The 26,298-nt window shown below is 35.6% G+C and overlaps 1 protein-coding gene and 3 non-coding genes across 4 annotated transcripts; 3 read left to right on the top strand and 1 right to left on the bottom strand.

Annotated features, from left to right (window-relative positions):
- Nucleotides 1-713: 713 nt before the first annotated feature.
- Nucleotides 714-26,298, bottom strand: LOC117781183 (apoptosis-resistant E3 ubiquitin protein ligase 1). The gene is given in 9 exon segments (XM_034617929.1): nt 714-1,053; nt 1,115-1,377; nt 1,631-1,954; nt 3,147-3,854; nt 3,925-4,061; nt 5,576-5,662; nt 5,665-5,773; nt 6,067-7,016; nt 25,857-26,298. Coding segments are annotated over 9 exon segments (2,874 nt in total). The 5' UTR covers nt 26,050-26,298; the 3' UTR covers nt 714-950.
- Trnaq-cug lies at nt 23,602-23,673 on the top strand. The gene has a single exon. It is a non-coding gene; the product is annotated as a tRNA-Gln (tRNA).
- Nucleotides 25,264-25,335, top strand: Trnaq-cug. The gene has a single exon. It is a non-coding gene; the product is annotated as a tRNA-Gln (tRNA).
- Nucleotides 25,505-25,576, top strand: Trnaq-cug. The gene has a single exon. It is a non-coding gene; the product is annotated as a tRNA-Gln (tRNA).

Here is a 26,298-nt window from a genome sequence, read left to right as displayed (position 1 = left end):
TGTATAGATTATTGTCAAAAAAAATATAGCAAATAAAAAACAAGTATTATTTGAGTTTTGCTCTACTCGTAGTAAAGAATATGTTTTATTTGAGATCATGACCTTAAATTTGATATTCTCAATGCAAAAAGAGATACATTTCAGTTACTATTACTTATTATTTATAATTTATTGATTTTAGCAATGTGCCTTCAACAACAGTTTAATACTACCATTTAATATTTTACTCACATCGCTGTCTTCTAAATAACAATATTGCTCACACAGGTTTAGCTATCAATTCATTCAATTTGCGAAATTTGTAGTTGAAATGCATATTAACATTGTTTTCTTTTCTATTGGGAGTTTATAATAAACTGTAATTATTACAATATATACTATATAGTTTTATGTATATATGTATATAATAGGGGCTTTGGGACTTTGACCCTCTGCCTGGGGAATTCTTTGGGGCAAAATTTGTACACAGCACTGCAAGCATTTAAGTATATCTTGTTTTCATTGTTTAGTTTATTTAGTTGCTACATTTTAGTAAGTTTAAAAGAGTTTCTGTTTTTACTTTTAACTTGCATTACAATATAATACAATTATCACATTCTTTTTGATGATGATATATATTCTTTTTTTTTCATTTTGACTCGTTTAAAAACTACGTTTTTGCTTTGAGAGCTTTTATTAATTTTTTTTTTAATTATTGCTTTTGTTTGTTTGTTTTTTATATATTTGTTATCCTTTCTTTTTTCTTGCAATCAATTTCAACATAGAAAGCAACGAAAGAAACGCAGTTTAGCTTTACAAATTTGATCATCACGCATACTTATTGAATATTTAGGTATGTGGTATTCTTAACAATATGACATAGAAAGCGTAGGAACACAATTGCAGCGGCTACTCAAAATATAACTATATATATTTATAAATATTCAATTAAATTCCATCGAAATGTTGGCTTAAACCATGCCAAAACCTTCGCTACCCTCGCTAATGGCCAGCAGCAGCGATTTCTCGAATTGCTCGTAGCTCTCGTAATCGGGCAGGCAGAGTTGATTGAAACTATAAATTAAAAGAAGAAGAATAATGAATAGGAAATCAGGGAATCGTTATCACTACTAACCAGGTATGCGCTGTGGGCAAATTCCCGAACGTTGGCGCAGCTGTTATTTGAAATTGTGGATTAAGCTCCTGGAATCCACCAGGCGGCAGTTGGGAACATCCTGTGGTGAACTGCAGCAGTCGTGCCATTTCCGTCTGACTGAAGTTACTCACGCCTGCCCAGAACCAGGCGAGGACTCGTCGAAACTCCGCGGAATTCCCATTGGCAATGTGATGGGACTTGAAGTCACTTATCGAGTACTCCCCAGTGCCGCACATGAGCAACTACAAAAAGAATGAGATAATATTAAATAATTATATAGTTCATGGAACCTTACAAATTTAATTTGTAATCTACATTATTTTTAAATAACAAGTATTTACTGAAATTTATCAATAAATAAGTAAAAAAGCATAATTTTATCCATCACCGTCAATTTTTTTCTTTTCTTTACTGCATAATTTTGTTACTGTCTTTAGATTAAATTCTTGTAAGCTCATAACTCTAATTTGCGATCATAAAGTTATTGATACTCACCTCTAATTCGTTCTCATCAAAAATGCTAAGTAAATTGTCCGGAATGATGGCATTGAGTCCTTTTAGAAAACTATCCACCTCATCCTTGACACTATTACAGAGACGCTGCTGGGCTAAGGCATCCAGGTACTGATTTTTACTGGCATTCGTCACACGCGTCTTGGCACCATTGGGAATAAGCTCTATGGTCTTGCTCAGCTGACCGCTGGCGTCGTAGACCTCCTCAACAAAGTACAGCTCCAAAGTGTCTGTGCCATCCAAATCCGTGTCGAGTATGTACTTGATCTTGGAGAGATACAGATCTGGATCATCTTGCTCAAAGTACTGTGTAGAGAGAAAGGAACTTTAATCAATTAATGAGATCGTTAAAAAAACGTTTACATTGCATAATAATGATTATATGATGATTATCAAGATCTATCATCAATGATAATGATTATTTTCAAGGCTGCAAGCCGGTTCTGAACCGAACCTCGTAGAACCGGTTTGTCTGTATGAACACCTAGATCTCAGAGACTATAAGAGCTAGAGACACCAAACTTGGTATGTAGGTTCCTCTTTATTGCAAGCAAATCAAGTTTATTTCAAAATTTGGCCACGCCCCCTTTATCGCCCACAAATCGAAAAAAAAAATTGTTAATACCCAAATTATAAGAACAATTTAAATTTTATCATATAGCGCTCATAGGAACAATCGGTCGAAAATCAAGTTTTAGTATGAAAAACTTTAATGTTTAATGAGATATCGTACTCAAACTGATAAAATAAGCATATAACTTGGTTTTATATATCCTATCCAAAGTTGATTCAAATCGGACCACTATATCATATAGCTGTCATAGGACCGATCGGGCGTAAATCAAGTCTTAGTATGAAAAACTTTTTAGTTTTATGAGATATCGTAACTAAACTAAAAGAATATGCATTAAACTTGGTATTATATATCCTTTCCAAAGTTGATTCAAATCGGACCTCTATACCATATAGCTGTCATAGGACCGATCGGGCGAAAATCAAGTCTTAGTATGAAAAACTTTTTAGTCTTATGAGATTTCATACCCAAATTTATAAAATATGCATTTAAATTAGTCTTACACATCCTTGCCGAAGTTAGCTCAAATTGGTCAACTATATCATATAGCTGTCATAGGACCGATCGGACGAAAATCAAGTCTTAGTAAGAAAAACTTTTTTCCATTATTAGTTTTTGCCATAGTAAGTACGGGGTCTCCGAGTATGCTCGACTGTAGCACCGGCCGACTAGTTTTGTATGAAATTGAACCAAGGTTCGAACCCACACCTTGGATTCAGGGGGTATATAAACCAAGTCGCGAGCCGAACCGATGTCTTGCTCTATGGTTCGAACCGCCGAGCCGAACCTTTAACAAAATTTTGGAGGTTTGCAGCCTTGATTATTTTTAATTGTTTTTTGTCCTGGGTGGTTTTTTTTTATTAGTAATTGTAACAATATTGTATATATTGTACAACAATGTATTACATTTTTTAATGTACTTACCTTGTAATGCACTCTTAGCCCTATGAGCTGGGCCAAAAAGGAGCGACTAAATCTAGCTCGCACCAACTGTCGATAGCTTCCGCCGAGCGCACTTTCAAAGAGACACTTTCCCACCATTTTGCCAGCGAATTCAAAGTACTTGAGCTTGAGATGCGCTGGCCGTGTCGGATTGGGATGCACTAGTGCCTGATGCTTGTCATGGAATGTGCAGAAGAGTCCACTTCGGGAATCGAATAAGGCGCTGCAGACCAACTCGAACCATTCCCGACGCAGACCACCCCAATCGATGCCCTGTTCGCCCTGGAACGTCACCTCAAAGTTGCCGCACCAGTCGGAGACGGAGAATCCCTTGGTGGCCTTCATGCTGCTCTCCAAGATCTTATCCCGATGCACTTTTAGTGCCATCTTCTCATGGTAATAGCTGGCATGAAATTTGCGCACTTCGTGATAGAAAAAGTCCTGTTTGTCCTTAAATGTCTCCGATCCTCCAATGTTCTTTAGCAGAAAGTGTGTAAACGTCGCCGCAATTATGTTGCGATCCTTTGAAGCCAATTCTATTCTTGGCTGAGCTCCATCGTCTATAACAAATACTGGTCCATGCAGCTGGGACACCAGTTGAGGGAGAAAATGGAACTTTGTGGACGGACAGAGACGAAAGGTCGCAATGCGTTTGGGAATAAATTTCAATATCATTTCCTTGATCGTCACCTGAAAGATCAACGAGTTCTGAGCCTCATCATTTCGCACAATTGAATTCTCTACCCTCTCTGATACTCACCTGCTTTGGTCCCACATAGCACATCACCTTGCGGGGCTTCCCCTTTGTCGCTCCATACACACTCAGCAATTTGGCCTCGTAGCAAATATTGTGCTTCCGAGAGGCAATATTCTTGTGCACCAACGTTGTGTCGCTATCTGAAAGCCGAGAAGCAAGAGCATGGATTAGAAATACTTGTAAAGAACAGATTAAATAGAAAGAAACGACAAACACAAATATATTCCTGTGTAGTATAGAAAGTAACAAGTCTGGCTAATAGTAATCTGGAGGAATGGCTGAATTTTTTGCTAGAATAAACAGGGTATTTCAGAGGGTCGACTACTCGTAACTTCACAGCCGTAAAAACTATTCCTTAAATACTCTTTCAAACTTTTTTTTGTAAAATTATATTTATTTGATATTTTGCGAAAATATCAATGATCAAGTAATACCAGCGAATCAAACCAAAACAAATATAGGTTACGGTTTCGGTTCCGGTTCGTCCCGAAATAACTATTTCGGTTAAAGGTTTTATTTCAGTTTTTTCTTTCGGTTCCGGTATTTGTACCGGTATTTAACGGTACAACAAATCAAATTTTGACACATTTTAAAATGTTAAGATGTCGTTTTATAATAAATATGACATCGAATAAATAGCTAGACCCAGAGCAAAAAAAAATTTTTTGAACGTATGGAAAATTGGATAATAAATGGCTTAGAATCGAAAAAATATCAAATTTTCTAGATGACAAAAATTTAAGCGCAGAATAAATTTGGGGTCCAAATCATGATCAAAATGATATTCCGCTTAAAAACCGGTCAAGTTTTGATAAATTTATGAGAGATCAAAGAAAAAATGTCAAGGGGTATGTATGGAAAATTGGATGATAGGTGGCTTAGAATCGAAAAAATATCAAAAAAAAAATATGATAAAAATTTGAATGCAGAATAAATTAAGAGACCAAACAATGATCAAAATGACATTCCGCTTGAAAATCGGTTCTGTTTTTATTAAGTTATGAAAGTTTGAAGTTGGTCAGACTGCGGACTTATTCATTTTACAAGTCAAAATTTTTGTTCAATTTGGCATGATTTTTTACAAAAAAATGAAAGGTCTCAGAATCAAGTTTAAAGTGTTGTTTTATACTAATTGCGATATAAGGAGTTGATTAAAAGTGAAAACTTGAGATTTAAAATTTTGAATTTTCGAAATTTCAAAGGGGGGACCCTTAGCATCGAAATCAATATCTAGCAGAATATAGGGTAAAATATTTTTTTTATAAAAAATTTAATAAAATTTGAATGCGGAACGGAGAAAAATGCCAAATAATTATTGAAATGACATTCCGCTTAAAAATCTGTTCAGTTTTGATCAAGTTATGACAGTTGGAAGTTGGACAACTCTTAGAGCTAGCAACTTTACCACAACCGTACCGGTACAAACGGTATTCGGTTCTTGACAGAGAATTTATTTCGGTTTCGGTTTTAGATCCGGTACTAAAAATGAAACGGTTAGTTTCGGTTAACGGTTCCGGTACTAAAAATAAAACGGTTAGTTTCGTTTAACGGTTCCGGTATCGGTTCCGATGTTATTCCCTGAGTAATACTGATAACTCATTGAACTCATTAAATTGACTGTTTCTTCGATTAAATGTTGGTAATATGTACTTACTGCTCAGTACGATAATATCGAAGTCACCATTGGGCAGTTGCTGATCCCGATAACTGATGACGGCGCGCAGACAGGTCGGTTCCGGAAGAGAGCTGTGACCGAGACGCGAGAGTTGACACGATCGTAGCTGAAGGCGATGGCATGTTGAAGCTTCTCAACGGTTACACCGTGCAGATCATAGATGGCAACGTGATAGCCCTAGAATAATAGATGGGAGACGGAAGAGAAAAGAAGTTAGTAAGATATAAGAAAAAATGAGATCAAAAATACAAATTAAATTTTTTTTTAATAAATATAATTATAATAATAGTATTATAATAAGAAATTATTAGATCTAAAAATACACTTATAAAAATGTAGTAATGCAGTAATGCAGTAATGAAATGAATAAGTTCGAAAATAAATAGTAAAGTTAATAAATAATTACATAAATACTAAAAAAAAAATAATTCAAATTTAAATAAATAATTCAAATCAATAAATAAAACCACCTTCAGGGCATCATCGGACTGCTCAAAGAGACAGGCATTGCCGAATTCATCCCTGGGCTCGATGTGCATCAAAGTGGGAGCACTGGCACAACAGATGACCGTGCTGGCCGGACGAATGAATCTCGATCTTCGAGCATCGATGGCACCGGGAAGAAAGTTGCGGAGAAAGGGAGACCCGGCAATGTGACTGGCCCCGATGAGAACGGAGATTTTATATTGTCCGGCGGTGCGTACGGTGAACTTGACCTTGGCAATGTTGGCATTATTGGGATCCGTGGAGGAGCCCAGTTCGCTGATGGTGACCACTTTGCGAGTGCCCTCGGTGACCTCGACAAAGAACTGGTCCGTATCACAGATGGGATAAGGCTGCCCGTTGCGCTGAAAGAAGCGCACCACAAAGCACATGGTATCGCCGACACGAACCGGATCCTTCCAGTCCCATTGCACCTTGCAGTTGGCCGGAAGTAGATACTTTCCGGTCACGTACTGAAGCAACGAGTGTCGTGCCTCGGGTGCCAACGATGGTTGCGTCATGGCGGCAAGTGTAACGAGTCCGGCAACGGAAACGGATACCACGAGCATGCCACCCCATGTCCAGGCGTCCTGATGCTGACTCGACTTGACCACCGTGGACCACAGCTGTGCCTTCAGTGCGTCCAGCTGTGCCTTCGATGTGGGCAATCCCTGACGCGCCGTCGACCACAATTGCCAATCCTTGCCAAGTATCTTGCTCGCCCGCGAGTCCTCCAGCCAATAGACGTCCTCCAAGGAGGCCACCTCAACCGCTAGCAATCGCTGATAATGATGTTGCATGCGATATTCCCTCAGCCATTCACGCAAAATGAGTTTCTGTTGCAAGTGCAGTGCGGCACGTTGCAAACGCTGCTCGTCCCCCGGCGGCAGCTCCGGCAGACGCTCCGGATCGCCGGAGCTGGACAACGATGATATGCCTGTAACCGGACAAATACAAATTCAAATAAAATTAAGCACAATATAAAAACTGGAATGAAATTAAAAGGTAACTTTTCGCGTTGTGCTAATTGAGTTAAATGATCAAAGTTTTGTGACGAAAATATTAAAAACTTTTACCATGACATCCTCGTTGTCAAGGTGCCCCTTACTCCCTCTCTCTCTCTGAATATAAATAAACTCGACTTTATGGTGTCTAAAATTACAGTACTACGTCAATGCCTCTCTTTTCTCTTCCCTCTCGTCATATTCAGCAAACAACAAACGACAACGCCAATCAATTATATTTCAATTTTTATGACTTTACTGAGTACTTCCCGCTGCCTTTGTCCTTTCCAGGATATGTCGTATACGCTTATCGTTCGCTGCCATCAAAACTAAATATATATTTCCCTTCTTGCCTTTCGCACTGTTTTCTATAACTGCCAGTTTACTATTAGCCTGCAGTAGTTGGTTGGCTCAAACTCTTGGGAGCCTTCTGGGTTGAGTTTTCCGTGAGGTCTACGTAACTACATATTTTCGAGTATTCTTGCGGCTGTTCGCTTTTCATTTTCGTTTTGTTTTGCTTACAGTGCCATCAGCCAAAGGGGCGACTATTCATAAAATAACTACTAAATATAGATGAAGAGTAGCAAGTATGAGAAATGTAAGTTGAAGTATTTACTTATCGTAGTAGAAAATGTATTTATACTAATTAAGTATAAGATATTTAAATTAAGAAACTTGACAAATATAGCTTCACGGTCCTCATTGGTATGATTTTTTTTGCCGTAAACAAAATTTGTTAAGGACAAAAAATGATGATAATCACTTGATGCTAGATTCGAACTATATTATACAGGGGATGCATTAAAACTTCCTCCCTAAGATAAATTTCATTAATTTTAAGAAAGGATTCGGAGATGGAAATTTGATCTATTATGCTTTTTCTAGACAATTCGTGAGGCACCCTTTCAAATCCAGCTTCTTGTAGATGGCTTAAATCTGTTTTGTGGTCAATGCTATAACTAGTGAGATGCCGGTCTGCTTCAGGTGTCTCCACGATCTTATCGGAATTATCTACCGGTGCGAGGTCCATCCTTAACGTAAAAATTTCCAGAATGGAGACCTAGAAACCAAAGACGAATATCAGTCGCCTTGCTTGCATTTTCGCCTTTATCAAAAAAAAATAGTAAAATGTACCGAATTTTTTTTTTTTTGTTGTCTCCATGTTTAACAATATAAATCTCTCAACGAAATCGACCTATTAAAATACGGACTACGGTGTGCTTTAAAGGTGAATACCACCTTTCCATAAAAACCCAATTAGTGTGATAAATAGTTTTTAAACTTAAGCATACCAAAGTCGACACACAAAAAAATAATGGATTACTTTTTCCCCAACCTAATATATGTATTTAATAATTTTTTTTCAATTGACTCGACTTTTTACAATTTCCAAAATATAAATAGCATAAAAGTAGTTGAAGTAGCAAAAGTATTCCCTTTAATTTGGACAACACTGTTTAACAATAAGCTCAACAGTCTAGCTTTTATCCTTATCCTCCCATTTTCTCTCTTCCCACTCCTTCTCTGTCCCCCTTCTCTTCCTCTCTTGGCATCTGCAGTAATGGCAACCAGCTGTGGCAGCCACATGCCATCCTAAAGCCACAAACGAGTAAAATGGATCCATTTCCCTTCCTCCCAATGCACATGGGAAAGAGTCCTTGCCCTAAGCATGTATAAGCAAATACCATATAGTGAGTGTAGACTGTACAATCGTTTTTTAGCGCCGACACAGAAGCAATGCCAGGTTTGCGTGTCCGACATTCGAAAACGAATTCATTTCGTTACCAATTTCTTTCATGTCTAACGCGCTTAGCAGCAACTCCCCCACCCCCCATTTACACTACTCTATCCCTCTCTCGCTTTGCTCTCTCGTTTCCCCATTCTCTCTCTCTCTGTCTTTGCCTTCTGGCGAAACTAACAACTTCCGTTTCGATTTCGTTGATTCTGAAACCGATTTGAAAATGGACTGAAAAATGGAAAGTGAAAACAATGAAAAGGCAACTTTCAATGTCGATTAGAAAATTAAAGGAATACATACATTTGTATGTATGTGTGCTTAGGTGTATATGTAATAGTCTGTGTGTGTGTGTAATTAAAGCATTTTCATTGCATATTTAATGGAGTTGCGAGCGCCCTTTTTGCCAATTGCTTAACGAGAATTGCTAATCGTCTTTAATTAAACAAACAAAAGTCAAAAGCTACAATTTCTAGTGAACAGGAAGAGAAAGAGAAAGGGAATGAACGAAGAGAAAGTGGGGGAGCTGAAGGAAAATGCCAGTTTGCTTAATGAAAATGCCTTTTGAAGGTCAACACGCGGTCTCGCATAACGATGACGTGGAGGAGGAAATGTCAAGAAAGAGACAGACAGATTGCGAGATAGAGAGAGAGGAAAGAACCTCTCTTCGAGTGGAAAAGGAGTCAACGTTAACCCTTCGTGACAATGGAGCGAATTTCACATTAAAAAATGTTTAATCTTTACTTTAAATCAACGAACGAAATCCAAATTAAACATTTTTGGTTGAAATTTTTTGAAAAATGGCATTTAAGTGCGCAAAGGGAGCCTAAAACTTGGCATAATAGGCTGGCCTTATTGCAGCGCCTCTTTGTCATCATGTTAATATTAATTTTTAAAGCGTTTCGTAGTGATGTTTGCCAAAGCTAAGCAGAAAACAGGCAAGGCGAAACGACAAAGAGATACCCTATACCCTATTAAAAATGGCGTCCAAAGGGTAACTGAAAGAGAGAAAGTTAAGCTCAGATTGTATGGGGATTTCATTAAGTTAAATTGAGTACTATCAATGAATTATGCATAGAAAATTCCTTTCTGTACCAACTCCTATCGTTTCCATAAAATTATGCATTTCTATCTTAATCTATATTTGCTTAGTTATATATATTTCCTATTTCGTTTATATTCCTATTCTATTCCTATTCTATTTCTATTCTAATTCTATTCTATTTTTATTCTATTTCTATTCTTCTTCTACTCTATTTCTATTCTATTTTTATTTTTATTCTATTTCTATTCTAATCCTACCCTATTCCTATCCTATTCCTATCATATTCCTATCCTATTCCTATCCTATTCCTATCCTTTTCCTATCTGTTCTTCCTGTTCTATCCTGTTCTGTCCTGTTCTACTGTCATGTTCTGTCTGTTCTGTCCTGTTCTTTGTCCTGTTTTATCTTATTCTGTCTGTTCTGTCTGTTTCTGTCTGTTTAATCCTGTTCTGTCTGTTTTGTCTGTTTCTATCCATGTTTCTGTCCTTTTCCTTGTCATGTTTATTCCTATTTTATCACATTCTATTTCTGATTCTGCCTGTTTACTGTCCTGTTTCTTCATGTTTTGCGTCTGTTCTTATGCTGTTTTCTGTCTATTTTCTGTTTATTTTACTCATTCGTTTTCTGTCATGTTTGTCCTGTTCTGTCATGTTTACTGTTTCTGTCATGTTTATCATGTTTACTTGTCATGTCTGTTTTGCTGTCTGTTTTGTCATGTTTATGTCATGTTTTGCTTGTCATTTTATCTGTCTGTTCTTGTCTGTCTGTCTTCTTATTCTGTTTTGTCAGTTTTACTTGTCTGTTTTATTGTCCTGTTTCTGTTGTTTCTTAGTCTGTTCTTGTCTGTTCTGTCCTTGTTTCTGTTTCTGTTCATATCCTGTTCTATCTGTTCTATCCTGTTCCTGTCTGTTCTGTCTTATTTTGTTCTATCCTGTTCTGTCTATTCCTGTTCTATTATTCTGTCTGTTCTATCTGTTCTATCCTGTTTCTCTGTTATCCTGTTCTATTCCTGTTTCTGTCCTGTTCTGTCTCTATCCTGTTCTGTCTATTCTATCCTGTTCTCCTGTTCTCCTGTTCTGTCTGTTCTATCCTGTTCTATCCTGTTCTATCCTATTCTATCTATTCTTCTTCATTTCTTTTTCATCTTTTTTTTTCCTTTTTTTGCTGTAGTGTTTGTTGTTCGCATTATCCTTTTATCGATTGTTTCGAGTAAATCTCGCTTTTGAATGACTTTCGATCGCCAATTGAAAAGCATGCTGGCAAGGGGGGAGGTGCCGACTAAAGGGGGACACCCTGCGATTAACTCTTGCATAACAAAGCCCGAACGTTGCCTGTCTTTGTCCCCGCTTGCCACCTTGCCACATCCATCATGCCTCTTGGCAACCCTGAGTTTGTTTCGCTTTTGTGTTTGTTTGTCAAAGTGAAAAATGATAAAATTGCCAGCTGCCAAGGTCATTGGGTGGTCTACTCTCTCCCTCTTTCCATCTCGCTCTCGTTACATCTCCCCTTCTTTCTGGGAAGCTGCATGAATTCTCCTTGCAAATATTTTAAAAATTGTTTGCTCCTTTAAACGTTGCACATTCTTTATTGTTCATAATAATTTCATGTTGGCCTCCTGCAACAATCTGCGACAGTTGCAACACAACACAATATATTTGAATGTTTAATTTTGAATAAGTGTGTGTGTGTGTGCTCTTTAACCAGCAGCCAGGCTACCTTGCCACACTTGCTACAAGTGGCGGCATAAATTCAAATGCCACTTTGACAATCGCGTCAACAGCCTTTCACAAATTACGTATACGCAACGTGGGCGCCACACAAGCATTAAGTGCTGTTGGGGCTCTCGAGCGTATTCTCCCAGCAATTCAGCTGCTTCAACTGCCTCGCATCCCCCTCAGCCGCAATTTAGAATAAATCTGTGTCTGAAATACGAGTGTCGACGGATGCATAAGCAGAGGCTGACTGGTTAACTCTTTGATGGAGCTTAGCTTAAGCCAAAGAGGCTACTGAATGCCGCAAAAGAGAAGAAAAAGAAGAACATATGAACAGAACATTCGAATATAATCTAAATAAATTAAACAACAAAGTTCTAAGATTTAAAATGATTTGGAATTAATATCACATTACCCTTTTTTATACTTCGAATTACATAAAACTATTTTAAAATTTTTTTAGACCCCGTACTTTTTATAATAGAAGTTTTCTTTAAAAAAATTTAAAAAAGAAATGTTATAGCTTTGAGCATGCATTTTTAGACCCCGTACTTAAAAAAAGTACAGGGGTCTATTGGGTTTGTTTTACCGAATATGTGCGTAACAGGCAGAAGGAGGCGTGGCAGACCCCATAAAGTATATATATTCTTGATCAGCATCAATAGCCGAGTCGATATAGCAATGTCCGTCTGTCTGTCTGTCTGTCTGTATGAGCACCTAGATCTCGGAGACTATAAGAGCTAGAGACCCCAAACTTGGTATGTGGGTTCCTCTATATTGCAAGCAGATCAAGTTTATTTCAAAATTTGGCCTCGCCCCCTTTATCGCCCACAAATTGAAAAAAAAAATTTCATATCCAAATTATAAGAACAATTTAAAAGTCAGCGACACCAAATTTGGTATGAAGATTCCTCTATCTTGCAGGCAGGTCAAGTTTGTTTATTTTTTGAATCGGACCACTATATCATATAGCGCCCATAGGAACAATTGGTCGAAAATCAAGTTTTAGTATGAAAAACTTTTTTGTTTAATGAGATATTGTAACCAAACTGATACAATAAGCATATGACTTGGTTTTATATATCCTGTCCAAAGTTGGTTCAAATCGGATCACTATATCATATAGCTGTCATAGGACCGATCGAGTGAAAATCAAGTCTTAGTATGAACAACTTTTTTGTTTTTTGAGATATCGTAACCAAACTGATAGAATATATATAAAACTTGGTTTTATATATCCTGTTTAAAGTTCGTTGAAATCGGACCACTATACCATATAGCTGTCATCGGACCGATCGGACGAAAATCAAGTCTTAGTATGATAAACTTTTTAGTTTTATGAGATATCATAACCAAACTTATAGAATATTCATTTAAGTTAGTCTTATACATCCTTACCGAAGTTGGCTTAAATCGGTCCACTATATCATATAGCTGTTATAGGACCGATCGGGCGAAAATTAAGTCTTAGTATGAAAAACTTTTTTGTTTAATGAGTTATCGTAACCAAACTGATTAAATATGCATAACAATTGGTTTTATATATCCTGTCCAAAGTTGGTTCAAATCGGACCACAATATCATATAGCTGTCATTGGACCGATCGGGCGAAAATCACGTCTTAGTATAAAAATCTTTTATGTTTTATGAGACATTTTTACTAATATGATAGAATATGCATTTAAGTTTACTAAATATTTTTTAATTTTTTCCATTATTAGTTTTTGCCATAGTAAGTACGGCGTCTCCGACAGGCGAGTATGCTCGTCTGTAGCACCGGCCGACTAGTTTATTATAACTCTAGAGTCTCACAATTATTATTAATTCTTGACCCAAATGTTTAAGTCCATAAAATCTACTACAGTACGTTTTTATTAATTTACTCATACTAGCGCTAGAAGCATATGCTTAACAATTCATACTTATTTATTTATTTAATGTTAACTAAATATATAAATTTAGCATTTTAACTAAAAAGGCTAAAAAAAAGTATAAAAAAAATATTTAAATGTTCTTTAAGTTTAATTCCTATTTTACTATATCTTATTTATTACATACATTTTTTTGTTCTAATAGTTTAGTTAGCTTAAATAGAATACTATTTCTTTTCCATTTTCCCCAAAGAAAATTTAGTTATCCAATATACTCCACTTAAACATCCACTATTGTAAAGAATTCTAAATGTAGATTGCCAATCAATCAGTCAATCAAGCTGCTCAATCTAAATTTATGCAAAATGGCATGCGATAAAATTTGTAAGCATTTTCACTTGGGATAAATGTTTTAGAGCAGCTGCAACTTAAGATTTGTTCAAATTGTGTCCTGCAATTGCCTGCAAATGATGCTGAGTATTAGACAGATGAGATGCAGATAACGAAGAGGAAGAGAATGATGATGATGTTGTAGTTGGCATTTGCAAAGCATGCAAAGAATTCCCGGCAAGACAAGACGAGCAGCTAGACATGTTGGTGTCATGCCACTTCCTCATTCTTATCCTGTGCAACCTGCAACGTCTTTTTAGCCTATTTGAGCCGTTTAAACGAGCGCAACCAACGACAGCAGCTGTTGCATTTTAGGCAGACTCGTTGCAGGTTTTTTTCTTTTTTGATGGTTTACCTTTTTGCCTTCTCTGCCTTTTACTTTCGCTGCTCACTTTTACGTTTTTGTGGTTGCCCCTGTCCCAATGTGCTGTTAGCCAATGTTTGACTAGTATATATGTACATATGTGTGTGTGGTATGTTTGGCATGTGGGCATTCTTGCCACATCACGTAATTTTTAAAGGCAAACCTCTGCCTGGAATTCGATGTCCCAATCACCGTGCAACGTGCAACTTGGACCCATTAATGTCAACGAGCTTGTCGCCAATTCCCAGTCACATAATAATCCATAATAAGCCAACTTTTCTCTTTTGATGTTAAATAGAAAGGTCAACACAGAAGCTTCCAGTTTGAAGCCTGTTAGTGCATAAATGTATTTAATTTATACAAAGCTTTCTTTAGTTTTGCAACTCTTTAGTTCCTTACTATTATTAACTTGAAAACTCAAGGAATATTTGAAGGAAGATAATTGCCATACATTTTACTAACATGATATTAATGTCTGTCGGTGTACAATAAATTTAATGCACTGCTTTGTGCATTTTCGCACACTTATTTTAATCAGGGAATAACACCGGAATTGGTACCGGAACCGTTAACCGAAACTAACCGTTTCATTTTTAGTACCGGAACTGGAACCGAACACCGAAACGTTTATACAGGTACGGTTGTGGTAAAGTTGCCCAACTTCCAACTGTCATAACTGTCATAGATTTTCAAACGGAATGCCATGTTGATCATGATTTGGCCTCTAAATTCATTCTGTATTCAATTTTTGTTCATTTCGAAAATTTAATTATTTTCGACCTAGATTTGATTTCGATGGTAAGGGTCCCTTCGAAATTTGAAAATTCAAAATTATAAATCTCAAGTTTTCAACTTCTTATATCGTAATTAGTATAAAACAACACTTTAAACTTAATTCTGAGACCTTTCATTTTTTTGTAAAAAATCATGAAGAATTTTATAAACATTTTGACTTGACTTGACGATGCTAAGTAACATATCCCTTTGAAGCTTCGAAAATTCAATATTTTAAATCTCAAGTTTTCACTTTTAATCAACTCCTTATATCGTAATTAGAATAAAAAACACTTTAAACTTGGTTCTGAGACCTTTCATTTTTTTGTAAAAAAATCATGTGAATTTGAACAAAAGTTTGGACTTGTAAAGTGGCAGTCTGACCAACTTCAAACTGTCATAACTTGATCAAAACTGAACCGATTTTTAAGCGGAATGTCATTTTAATCACTATTTGGCATTTTAATTCATTCTGCATTCAAATTTTATTAATAATAAATAAAATTTTATTTATAAAAAAATATTTTACCCTATATTCTGCTAGATATTGATTTCGATGCTAAGGGTCCCCCCTTTTGAAATTTCGAAAATTCAAAATTTTAAATCTCAAGTTTTCATAAACTTTTAATAAACTCCTTAAATCGTAATTAGTATAAAACAACACTTAAAACTTGATTCTGAGACCTATTATTTTTTTGTAAAAGATCATGTCAAATTGGATAAAAATATTGACTTGTAAAGTGGTTAAATCCGAAGACTGATCAACTTCAAACTGTCATAACTTGATCAAAACTGAACCGTTTTTCAAGCGGTAAGTCATTTTTTTTTTAAATTCGTCCAAAAAAATTGATTGCCTTAGGTATGTTTATTTCGATGTCATATTTATTATAAAACAACATCTTAAAATTTTAAAATGTTTCAAAATTGAGTTGCTGTACCGTTACGTCCCGGTAATGATACCGGAACCGAAAGAAAAAAACTGAAATAGAACCTTTTGATCATTTATTTTACATTAATTAATAGCTATAATTTATTTATTAAAATTAACACAAGTTTTATGTTTTCAAAACGGAGTAATCTTATCAAACAACTTAAAATAACAGTAGCTTATACTTACTTACTCTGTTAACAATGTAAACACGAACCAAAGGATTGTAAGACACTCGACGCAATAAATTCTTGTACAAACTCGATTTGTTTAGTGATTTAAATCGATTTTTATAGTCTATTTTTTAAGCTCCTGAAGTTTGAATCTGTGCTACTTATGGCAAAAAAAAAAAAAAACAAAAATAACTTTGTTTAAAAATGTTTATTTGTAATTATTTTCAGAGGTGAGCTTGCATTTTTCTTTATTACTCGAGAATGCCGGAGCCGATGTTAACAAACATTACTTATTCGGAAAGGTTATGAATAAGCTTCCCAGCCTTAAATTAAAAAATTTTATGTATTATTTTTAAAAACAAGTTTAAATTTGTGTGATTGACGAGCGTTAAAGTTGCATATCATAAATTCCAGTTAAATTTCTGCCTTCTGGGCCTTCTGGGCGTTATTGAGCAAAATCTCAATTCTCACTTCATCCTTAACGATTATATAGTTGTTTATGTATTCGTAGGCCACATTTAACATTTTCTTATATGCAGGAAAAAGCATTGCAGCTAAAATGAATATGCATTTCAGAATGCGGTGTTTTAAATTTACGAGTAATGCGACTGCAGCTAGGGTCGGTTATTGGTTCTAGATAGTACTCACTTTTCTCTTTCTCCTTCCCCTTCTCATTCTCGGTTTTCCCCTCCTCTATGTGCTTGTTTTGCCACCCGTTTAGTGGGTAAATGGCAAAGAGAGTAGAAGAATGGGGAGAGAATGAGGGTGAGGCTTAACCTACATCCCGTGGGATGTTTGGGCAACACACACAGAATGCATAAATTCCATTATATATTCATTAATTTAAAGCCTGGTGATGCATGAACATAATCACAGTGCCTGCAATTGTTGTGTGCATGGAATATAATTTGCATTTAACGAGGATTATTTGATTTCTGGCTCGCTATTTAATTGAGCAGATGTTCGTTGAGCCCAAAATCCAATTTGCAACTTAAATGGCGCCCACATAATGCCACACAAAGCACTCGTAACCGTATACGATAAATATAAGAGAAAGAGAGAGACAGAGACAGAGAGAGACAGAAACAGACTGACAGTGAGAGCGAGAGAGAGTAGAAAGTAAGGGAACCGCACATAGATGTAACTTAATTTGGGTTAAAACCATAATGCCAAGGTATTAATGTTGCACTTTTGGCATGGCCAGCAAACATGGCGCTTTTCCTGTTAACTTAAACTGCACACAGATGTGTGTATGCATGTGTTGCAGTGGCAACAACACGTGCAACATACGCTGGTGCCTGCAACATGGTTGTGGTAGCCTGGCCAGGCAATTAATGGCCACAAAATAAACGTGGGCCTTGTCGTTAAATGGCATACATTTGCCCAAACATGCACACACAAACACAATCACACACTTACACACACACAAACACACTCACACACTCGTATGACAAAATGTGAATTCACATAAACAAATTTGCACGAACGAAGCTGCAACATTTTGGCATTTGAAATTGAAGTTGCGTGCACATTTCTGTGTGTGTGTGTGTGTGTGTGTGTTTATACACACACCGATACATTGTACACGTGCAAATACACATACATATACATATCTTTATATGAGCATACGTATATGTATATCGACTGTGCTAACGAATGCGGTGTGAATTGAAGGACATACAGCCACGGGCATTTCAATAGGTATGCAAATTTCAATACCCTGTAAAATATTACCAATGGGAAATAAGCAGATCAGGTTAGTGACAATGTTTGCTGATAACCATATAAATTATATATGTATGAAACCACAATAAATATTATACAAGTAAGTTGTAAATTGCTAGGTCAAAGGTTCGACAATCTTCAAGCATTTGTAACTTTGTCAAAACTGAACCGATTTTCAAGCAAAATCTCATTTTACTCATGCTTTTTACTCTAAATTCAGTATCTATTAGTTATAAATTTGCGAGTTTTTGATTTAATCATGATTTTTTGAATCATGAGATACTTGTAAATTCCACATTTTGAAAGGGAGACAAATCTATCGAAGCATAAGTGTATCTATTTAAATGCCAAGTGCTGTCTCAGTACAAAATTCTTATATGTAGTCGGCATTTTAGAGATTACGTGCATAACGGCACTTTGCTGCCCATCAGCATTCGCAATTTGATCACGTGGTGTATAATGTCACTGGCATTCAGAGTACTCGCACTCAGACTATGTACGAGTATGAATGAGTATTCATTTTTGAGCAGCACTTGACCTAAAGTTGAATTAAAAGTGAACTCGAATACGAGTGCTCGAATTCAGTCTAGGCTTTTTCCGTTGCTCTAATCGTGCGCGAAAAGTTCAAGGCAAAATCGAATCAGCAGCGGAAGCGGAATCACTTGGCAAAGCAAACGAGCAAGAGATGAAATGAGATAAAGAGAGAAAGCGGAAATGCAATATTGCGCATACGTTCCGTGTGCCAGGTTTATTCGCAAGAAGTTTAAAGCGCATCCATAGGAAAATTGTAAATTTACGTTTGAGTTTTGGCATTTGATTGGACAAAGAAATGGCAAGTATTCCTTTAGGTTTTGGCCAACTTAACTCACCTGAGGACGAAGACTGCGAGTGTCGCATTGTAGTTGCCATGGCAATGGAATTTATCTCCGATTCGGGGGACCACATTCTATATATATATTCGTTGTTGAACTAACGCGACTTTTCAATTATTGATTTATTATTTTATTTATACAATTATTCTGCTGCTAAATCATTGCGAATTCGGCACGTGTTTCGTTTAGTTTTGTTTTCAAATTTATTAAAAAAGTTACCGTCGAAAGTTTTGGCATATTTTATGCATATCTATGGCTGCTGTAGATTGGTAACTGTGCGGCCCAAATAAGTGTAGGTTATACAAAAGTTGTGCATTAATAAAAAGAAAATTTGAAAAATGTGAACAAACTGAAAACTAAGTTGAAAATATTATTTTTCAGGCCGTAGACGATGCTTTGCCAAAGGCCTTCGAGAGAGTCTTGTGGGAATTGGTATAAAGCGTGGGAGTATGGCTTGGATTAAAGCTTGTTGCCAACATTTCTAATACTCATCCAATGGAATCGAGCCAAGAAATTGTAATGAAAAGCTATGAGCCAAGAAAATAGCACACAAGTCCAAGTGTCATATACAAGAGACGTTCTTTTCTCTTTTCTCTGTTTTCTGTTTTGTGTTTTCTGTCCTCAGGACATAACAACTTTCTCATTGTTACCGCCACTTTCAATACGCTTACAAAGGCTAAATGACTTTTGTAAGGTCAACTAAGAGCAGCAACAACAATATCATATGGTGATGGAACTAGTAGAGATTTTATAGAAAGAATACATATTGCATATGAACATTTAGTTGACTTATAAAGTAGCTAAATCAAGTCAGAAAACACATTTCTATATTTATTTCTTAAAACAGATGTTATGATGTTTTAAAGTCCAGAACTTATCAAACTAAATAGACACTTATTCATTAATGTATTACATTATTAATAAATAATGTAAAAGAAATTTTGTTATCATTTAAATTCGATTGATTTGTAAAACAAAAAAAAACTTTTCAAAACTAACAGTACTGAATTGAACAAACATTTTTAATGACTTCATCAGAGATATTTTGACGCAAAATGTAAAGAAATGAATGTCAAATTTGAAAATATCGTTTTGATAAATTTTATTGAGACATTTAAAGCCGACTATAATTTTCAAAATTTTTCCAGCTTTATATTTGATTTTAATTTTTCACACTGATTGTCAACATTTACCAGAATTATTCACATATTCCCTCAAGAGAGTCTACGTTCTTCTAGTGTCAACAATTATTTATAGATAAACCTCACACAGAGAGAAGTGTGAGTCAATAATTTCACAATGACAGCGCTTTCTCAATCTGCTTCTTCTTCCTATTCTTCTTCCTCTTCTATGTATATGTATGTATGCATGTCCTGCCCATCTTCTCCACATCCTGCTGCACATCATCATCACCATTGATGGCGCCATTTTTGTTTTTGCCATATTTTTGTTTGCATAGCCAGCCAATCTGTCTGTGTGTAAGTGTGTGTAATACTGTGTCCTCTTACCGACCGTTGTTTCTACGCGTAATGCGAGCTGAGAAACTTTGTCTGCAGTTATAAGCACTAACTTTCTCTCTGTCTGTGTGAAAGTTTATCTGTGTGAGTGTGTGTGTGTGTAAGAGTCTCCCTCTCTCTATGTGTGTGTGTGTGTGTGTGTTTGTGTGTATGTTTGCTGTCGGAATTTGTAATGAAAGTGAGCTGTTCATTTGCTTTAGGGTCGCCAAGTGGCCGATGTCTATTTGGGTTTTCCTTCCTCAATACAAACACAATTGCAAGTACAAATGTGCGTGTGTGCATGTACACTCAAAAAAATATGCCATCCAAAAATCGGGCACGACTGTACTAGAATTTATACCGTTTCGTTCTTAAAATTTTAAGATTGCTGTGTACGAAAAATCTTAAATTAAGTATGAATCGATCTTAATTTATCCAAACTTAGTCAGAATATATAAGACCATAGAAAATATATAATTCGTGAGTCTCGAAAAGATACCTTTAGAAAAAACTGAGTTACTTGTACTAAACTAGTTTAAGATTTTTTTGTGCTTAAAATAGTTTTTTTCAAGATTGAAAAAAAGTTAAAAATAAGATTGTTTCGTACTAAAAACAAGTACGTTTTGGGATATTTCTTTTTCATTGTCGAGCCTTTGAATTCTCAACTGGTTCTAGCGACGCTGGTAAAATCAGCACCTATTCCGAAAGAACCAAGAAAATACTCTATTATTAAATGGTTTATAATATTGGTAATTAGAATAATTTTAGTACACATACTAGTGTATGTTTTAAGATTAAAGTAAACTACTTATGACAATGTTTTGTACTAGAAACAAGTTCATTTTGGGTTTAGTTCAAGATTTTTGTGTACTTGAAGTAGTATGTTTTCGATTTTTTCAGACTTGAATTAAGACCAAAACGTACTTAAAGAATCCCCAAAAAATCGAATTTTCAGATTTTCGTACTTACGAAAACCGAACTTGAAATAAGATATTTGTTCTCAACTTTAGAAATTCCGAACTTTGATAGCTTTTGAGATCGTTTGTACTTGAAAATGGTCTGTTTAAGTACGGAAATCTTGATTTTTTTTTCTGAGTGTATGTGTGTGCTGTGTATAAAAAAAAGTTAAGTAAATGCTAGCCTCTGCCATTTTTTTACGAGCCAAACATACACACAATGGAGAGCTTAGCCATAACTTGCCATAATGCGGGTCTGCAGTTCTCTTTGGCTCTTTAAGGAGTTAAGGCCCATTGGAGCATGGGACATAAACGCTGACACTTTTATGGCTACAGAATTTCCAAATGTTTTCTTTATGTGTAAAAATCCCAAGCAAACTGAAATCCTTTTCTTTTTAATCATAGTTTTAGATAGACCATGTTTTATTTACTAGATGTGATGTTGAGCATAGATAAATTCTAAAAGTCTGTGAAATCAAAACTAAAAAGCTAATTTTATAAGTATTTTTAATCTTTCAAATACATAGTGAGCTTCTAAATTTGTTTATAATTTGTTTTAAAAAATACCTATTTACATTTTTGATTCATTTAAAATCTGCTAAAAATAAATTTATTTTCTTAAATACATTTTTAATGAAACACTCTCTGAATTAAGATGTTGTCCGTAATGTCGTGAATGTCCTCTAATATCTGTAATATCGCTGGTATTATTCTAAAAAAAAATTTTAAATAAAATTTAATAATTTTCTTATCGAGCATTTAAATAACGCCATCGGAATATTTGAAATTTACAGTTTACAGGCTATGTGACAGTCTGGCATACTTGCTGCTTTTCTAACTTTAAACAATGGGGATATTATCATTGCGTTGAAATGCGCAAATGTTTTTCATGTTTTTCAAGGACACCGCAAAAGGCACAATATGATAATTTGCTAGAAAGCAAAGAAATGAATGAGGAGAAGAGGAAAACTGAATGACTGCTGCTGTTTTATAATAATTGCGGGCTGACAAATGTGACAACAACAGCAACAATATAAACAAAATGCTCACAAGGGCCAGGGCAATAATCATACATAACTAACCGCAAAGAGCGACGTCACGTACAGCAACAGCAACAAAAACAACATCAGTGACAGTAATAGCAGAAACATCAGCAACAATGGTGTACACTGTACAATATGACATACATAAGTCTGAGCGAGACATCAACAATAGCAGCGGCAGCGGCAGCGCAGCTTCCGTTTGGCGTCTGACAGCTTGGCCTACATAACAAACAACAGTCAAAAAAAAAAAAACACACAGTTGCAGCTCAGCTGTACATACGACGGTAAATTGCTTGCATGCAGGAGACGGCGCGGCGCTAAGACAAAAGAGAAAACGGCAGGATTAAGAGGCTCTTGCTCAGTGTTGCCCACTTAGCGTTTTTCACGTCAGCTCTGCAGTTTTTTGAATGCTCACACGAGAACGCTAACAAGTGAAAAATTCTAGATACTTTTAAAGCTAAAAAAGCTACTGGCAATATTCCAAATTATTATTATTAGATTACAATGGTTATATTTATTATTATTTTTTTTTATAATATGAAAGGATAATTTAAAAAATGTTGAATTTTTTCTTATTTCTTGTTATTGAGATCTTGCTATTCATACAAACGGGCTGTCAGTGCTAAATCGACTCGATTTTTAATACTTTTCTAGATTACAATATACTTTATAGGTAGCTGCCTTCTTTTGTCTATTCCAAAGATTTGAATATTTTCAATCAATGCATGCTATAAAATCAACTTAAATACCATAAAGCTTTTTATCTGGCTTTCTTGCTAGGTATTTTGTAATGTTGATATAGCTATTTTCGGCCTTTAAGAGTTGCTAACACTGCTCTTGTTATGTAAAAATGTATTTGTATGCTCATGTACATGTTGTTGTTGTTGTTCTCGATGCTGTTGTCGTTTGGCTTTCAGCACTTGAGTCATTTTTAACGGCTTGTCAGAAGCCCCCGCAAACAATTTTAATTTGCTTAACCGCAGATCCCCTTCCCCCCAAGTGCCCTTTTCTTCTGTCTCTGTTGCGGGCGAGATAAAAAAATACAAGCGCAATTTCCTTTTAATTTCCTTGCAAGCAAAAACAAAAACAACAGCAAACAAATTGGAATACATTCTGCGCCTTCGTCGACTATTGGTCAATGTTTACCAAACAATTATTTCCTCTTTTTGTCGCACAAACTAAGTAAATGCTTCCAACCGGACAAGGGCATTAATTCAACCTTTCACAACTCGTTTTGCCGGATCTCCCCCTTATTACCCCCCGCCTACCTTATTGATTGTAAAAGAAATTGCTTGGTTCTAAAAATAAACAAGTCGTTTCTTCCAAATGTTATGTAAATTGTGTTGTCTAAGCAAATTCTTAACCATAAATACAAATTCCCAAATAGATAGAGATTGAAGTCAAAATTTCAGTTTATTGAACGTGGATCATCGCGGTTCCATGGTGTAATGGTTAGCACTCAGGACTCTGAATCCTGCGATCCGAGTTCAAATCTCGGTGGAACCTGAGTTTATATTAAATTTTTAAAATTTTTTATTTTTTCTTAAACTCATGTAAATGTTAAACTAATTTAAACACAATGGTAATTCATTAATTTTAAACCTGCTTTGCATTGTATTCTTTAAAACTATTCAAGAAATCTTTTAGCACGTTCACAATAAAAATTAGGATTCCACTTTCGCATGATTATTAATTTGACAACTGTTTATATTATAGCTTTATAAGATATTTTTATACTCTCCGTTGCTCGATCAAATTAATAATTTAAATTATTTTGGTAAGCTTCAACAGTAATATTCATAAATGATCTAAGAACACATTTGAATCGGTCCCCATATGCTGCTTTGTGCATAATTAACTTTTTGCAGGCTCATAAATGTCCAACCAAGTCAAAGTTAATTGCAAACGTGAGAAAAACGGAAACCGGAAAGGAGCGAAAACAGCGTCAACAACAGGGAAAAAGGGCTTCTGGTAGTCAAAATGAATTGCCAATTAATTCTTTAGGAACGAAGGACATCGCATAATATGTAAGGAATAGAAGTGAAAACACTAATAGTAATACACTATAATGTTAATAACACTCATTTCGATACAGCCACAAAAACAATGTCATACACAATTTTATCCGACCGATAAAACGTGAACGCAACGGAATAATGTGAAAATGCGTGGAAAAACAGAAGACAATTAATGAATAATAGATTTTTTCGGGTAGTTTGGTTTCCTCGCGATTTAGTTTTATTGAATGTTAGCTTGACAATAATGACCCTTTTGCCACGCGCCTGACAAACTGAGTTAAGTCTAAAAGTCTTAGACCCTTTTTATTCGCCACGTTTTACAGAAACAAAAAGAATGTGAAAGTAAACAAAACTCAAATATTTAGCTTAGAACTCGATTCTTTTTGCGTTTCCCGTTTTCACTATTGTATATATTAATATTTAGTTTGTTGTTGTTGCTATTGCTTATGTCCATAATTTCACAATTTTTTCTGCTTTTTTTACTACCAAAAAACGAAATCGCGGCGAGTTGAGGAGTAATCAACCAGCGGGCTCGAAAGTAAAACCAAAACTGAGCATTTAAGGACATTTACGATTGATTTTATACCGAATCCACGACGGCCCACACGCTCCTTGTCGTCTGTTTGCTGTGTTGGCCAATACTGTTGCCACTTTTGACACAGAAAACTTCGTTTTGTGAATGAACCGAACGCAATGCGAGTGCCCGACGTACGATTCGGAGTAAAAGCTTACTCGACCTGGTCGCATTGTAGTGCTTTTAAGGATATTCCAGCAGGTTGTTTTTTGTTTCGCGCCTATTATAATGACATTGTGTTTTTCATTATTTACGTTTACCTGCACAAACACTCAGTCAAACACAACAATTCCTCTTATATTCGACAAATATAGAGAATAATTTTACTAACAATTCATTGAATTTTTTCATGGTAATTTAATCAATGTCAGAAGATCGGCAAAATAATTTTGTTCAACTTTTGCCCCTGTAGTATATGCTACATTTTATAGTTTTTACTTTTTGTAATGATCATCTCATAGCTGCTTTATACAAAATGTCTTTTAAGCGTGACAACTGACAAGAGGTTCCATGGTGTAATGGTTAGCACTCAGGACTCTGAATCCTGCGATCCGAGTTCAAATCTCGGTGGAACCTGAGCTTCAAATTAAATTTTTTAATTTTAATTATTATTTTTAAAAATTAAATTTAAACCTTATTATTACTTGGCTGTTTAATGTATCACCTAAGCTGATTTATTCAATTTTAAGCATATTTATAAACTCAACGAATTTAACTAGACAAATTTTACGACCAAGATCACAGCGGTTCCATGGTGTAATGGTTAGCACTCAGGACTCTGAATCCTGCGATCCGAGTTCAAATCTCGGTGGAACCTGAGCTAAAAAGATTTTTTATTTACATTTTTAAATTTTGTACAGCCCAATTTCAACTGAAATGCAAGAAAATCTCACTAATTACTGATTATAAGCACGTGTTACTGATGCAAGAGCTTTAAAAGCACATGTACACACGAACACTTGCAGAGTGCAACAAAGCGCCAAATACATACAAATTGAACATGCTTGTATGCACAAATTGGTATATAGACATGTAGGCGTATTGCATTGCATACACACAAAAATAAACAATATTATGTGCTGGAATTTCTGACTTACCTTTATCACGGACTAAATGCTGGTATGCAAGCCATTCGTCTGCAGTGAAGCTGGAGGGAGGCTCGTGAGTCGATTGGGGATGCAACCAGTCCGGATATGATGACCAAATCAATAAAACAATCTTTACCAATGAGACGGTAAACATTAAACTCAACACTATTGCAATTAACACTTTCAGCAAGCGTTTCAACATAATCCTCAAATGCACATATACACAGTAGTTTTAAAGAAATGCAGTTTAAAAGCGTCAGTTGTTCTCTCTCAACAAGATTAATATGTAGATTATTATTGGCCTGCTAAAAGCACGCATTGAATTTCAATAAATATTTAATGCGCGCACTTTGACTGCAGCAGCGATAGCGAGACGAGCAGCACAGCGCGAACATTTTGCGTTTTTGTATAATAATTATAATACGAATTCGAATAATATTATCAATGTGTA

The sequence above is a fragment of the Drosophila innubila genome, assembly GCF_004354385.1.
Source record: "Drosophila innubila isolate TH190305 chromosome 2L unlocalized genomic scaffold, UK_Dinn_1.0 4_B_2L, whole genome shotgun sequence".
NCBI lineage: Eukaryota > Metazoa > Arthropoda > Insecta > Diptera > Drosophilidae > Drosophila > Drosophila innubila.
This window is presented reverse-complemented; position numbering and strand designations above follow the sequence as displayed.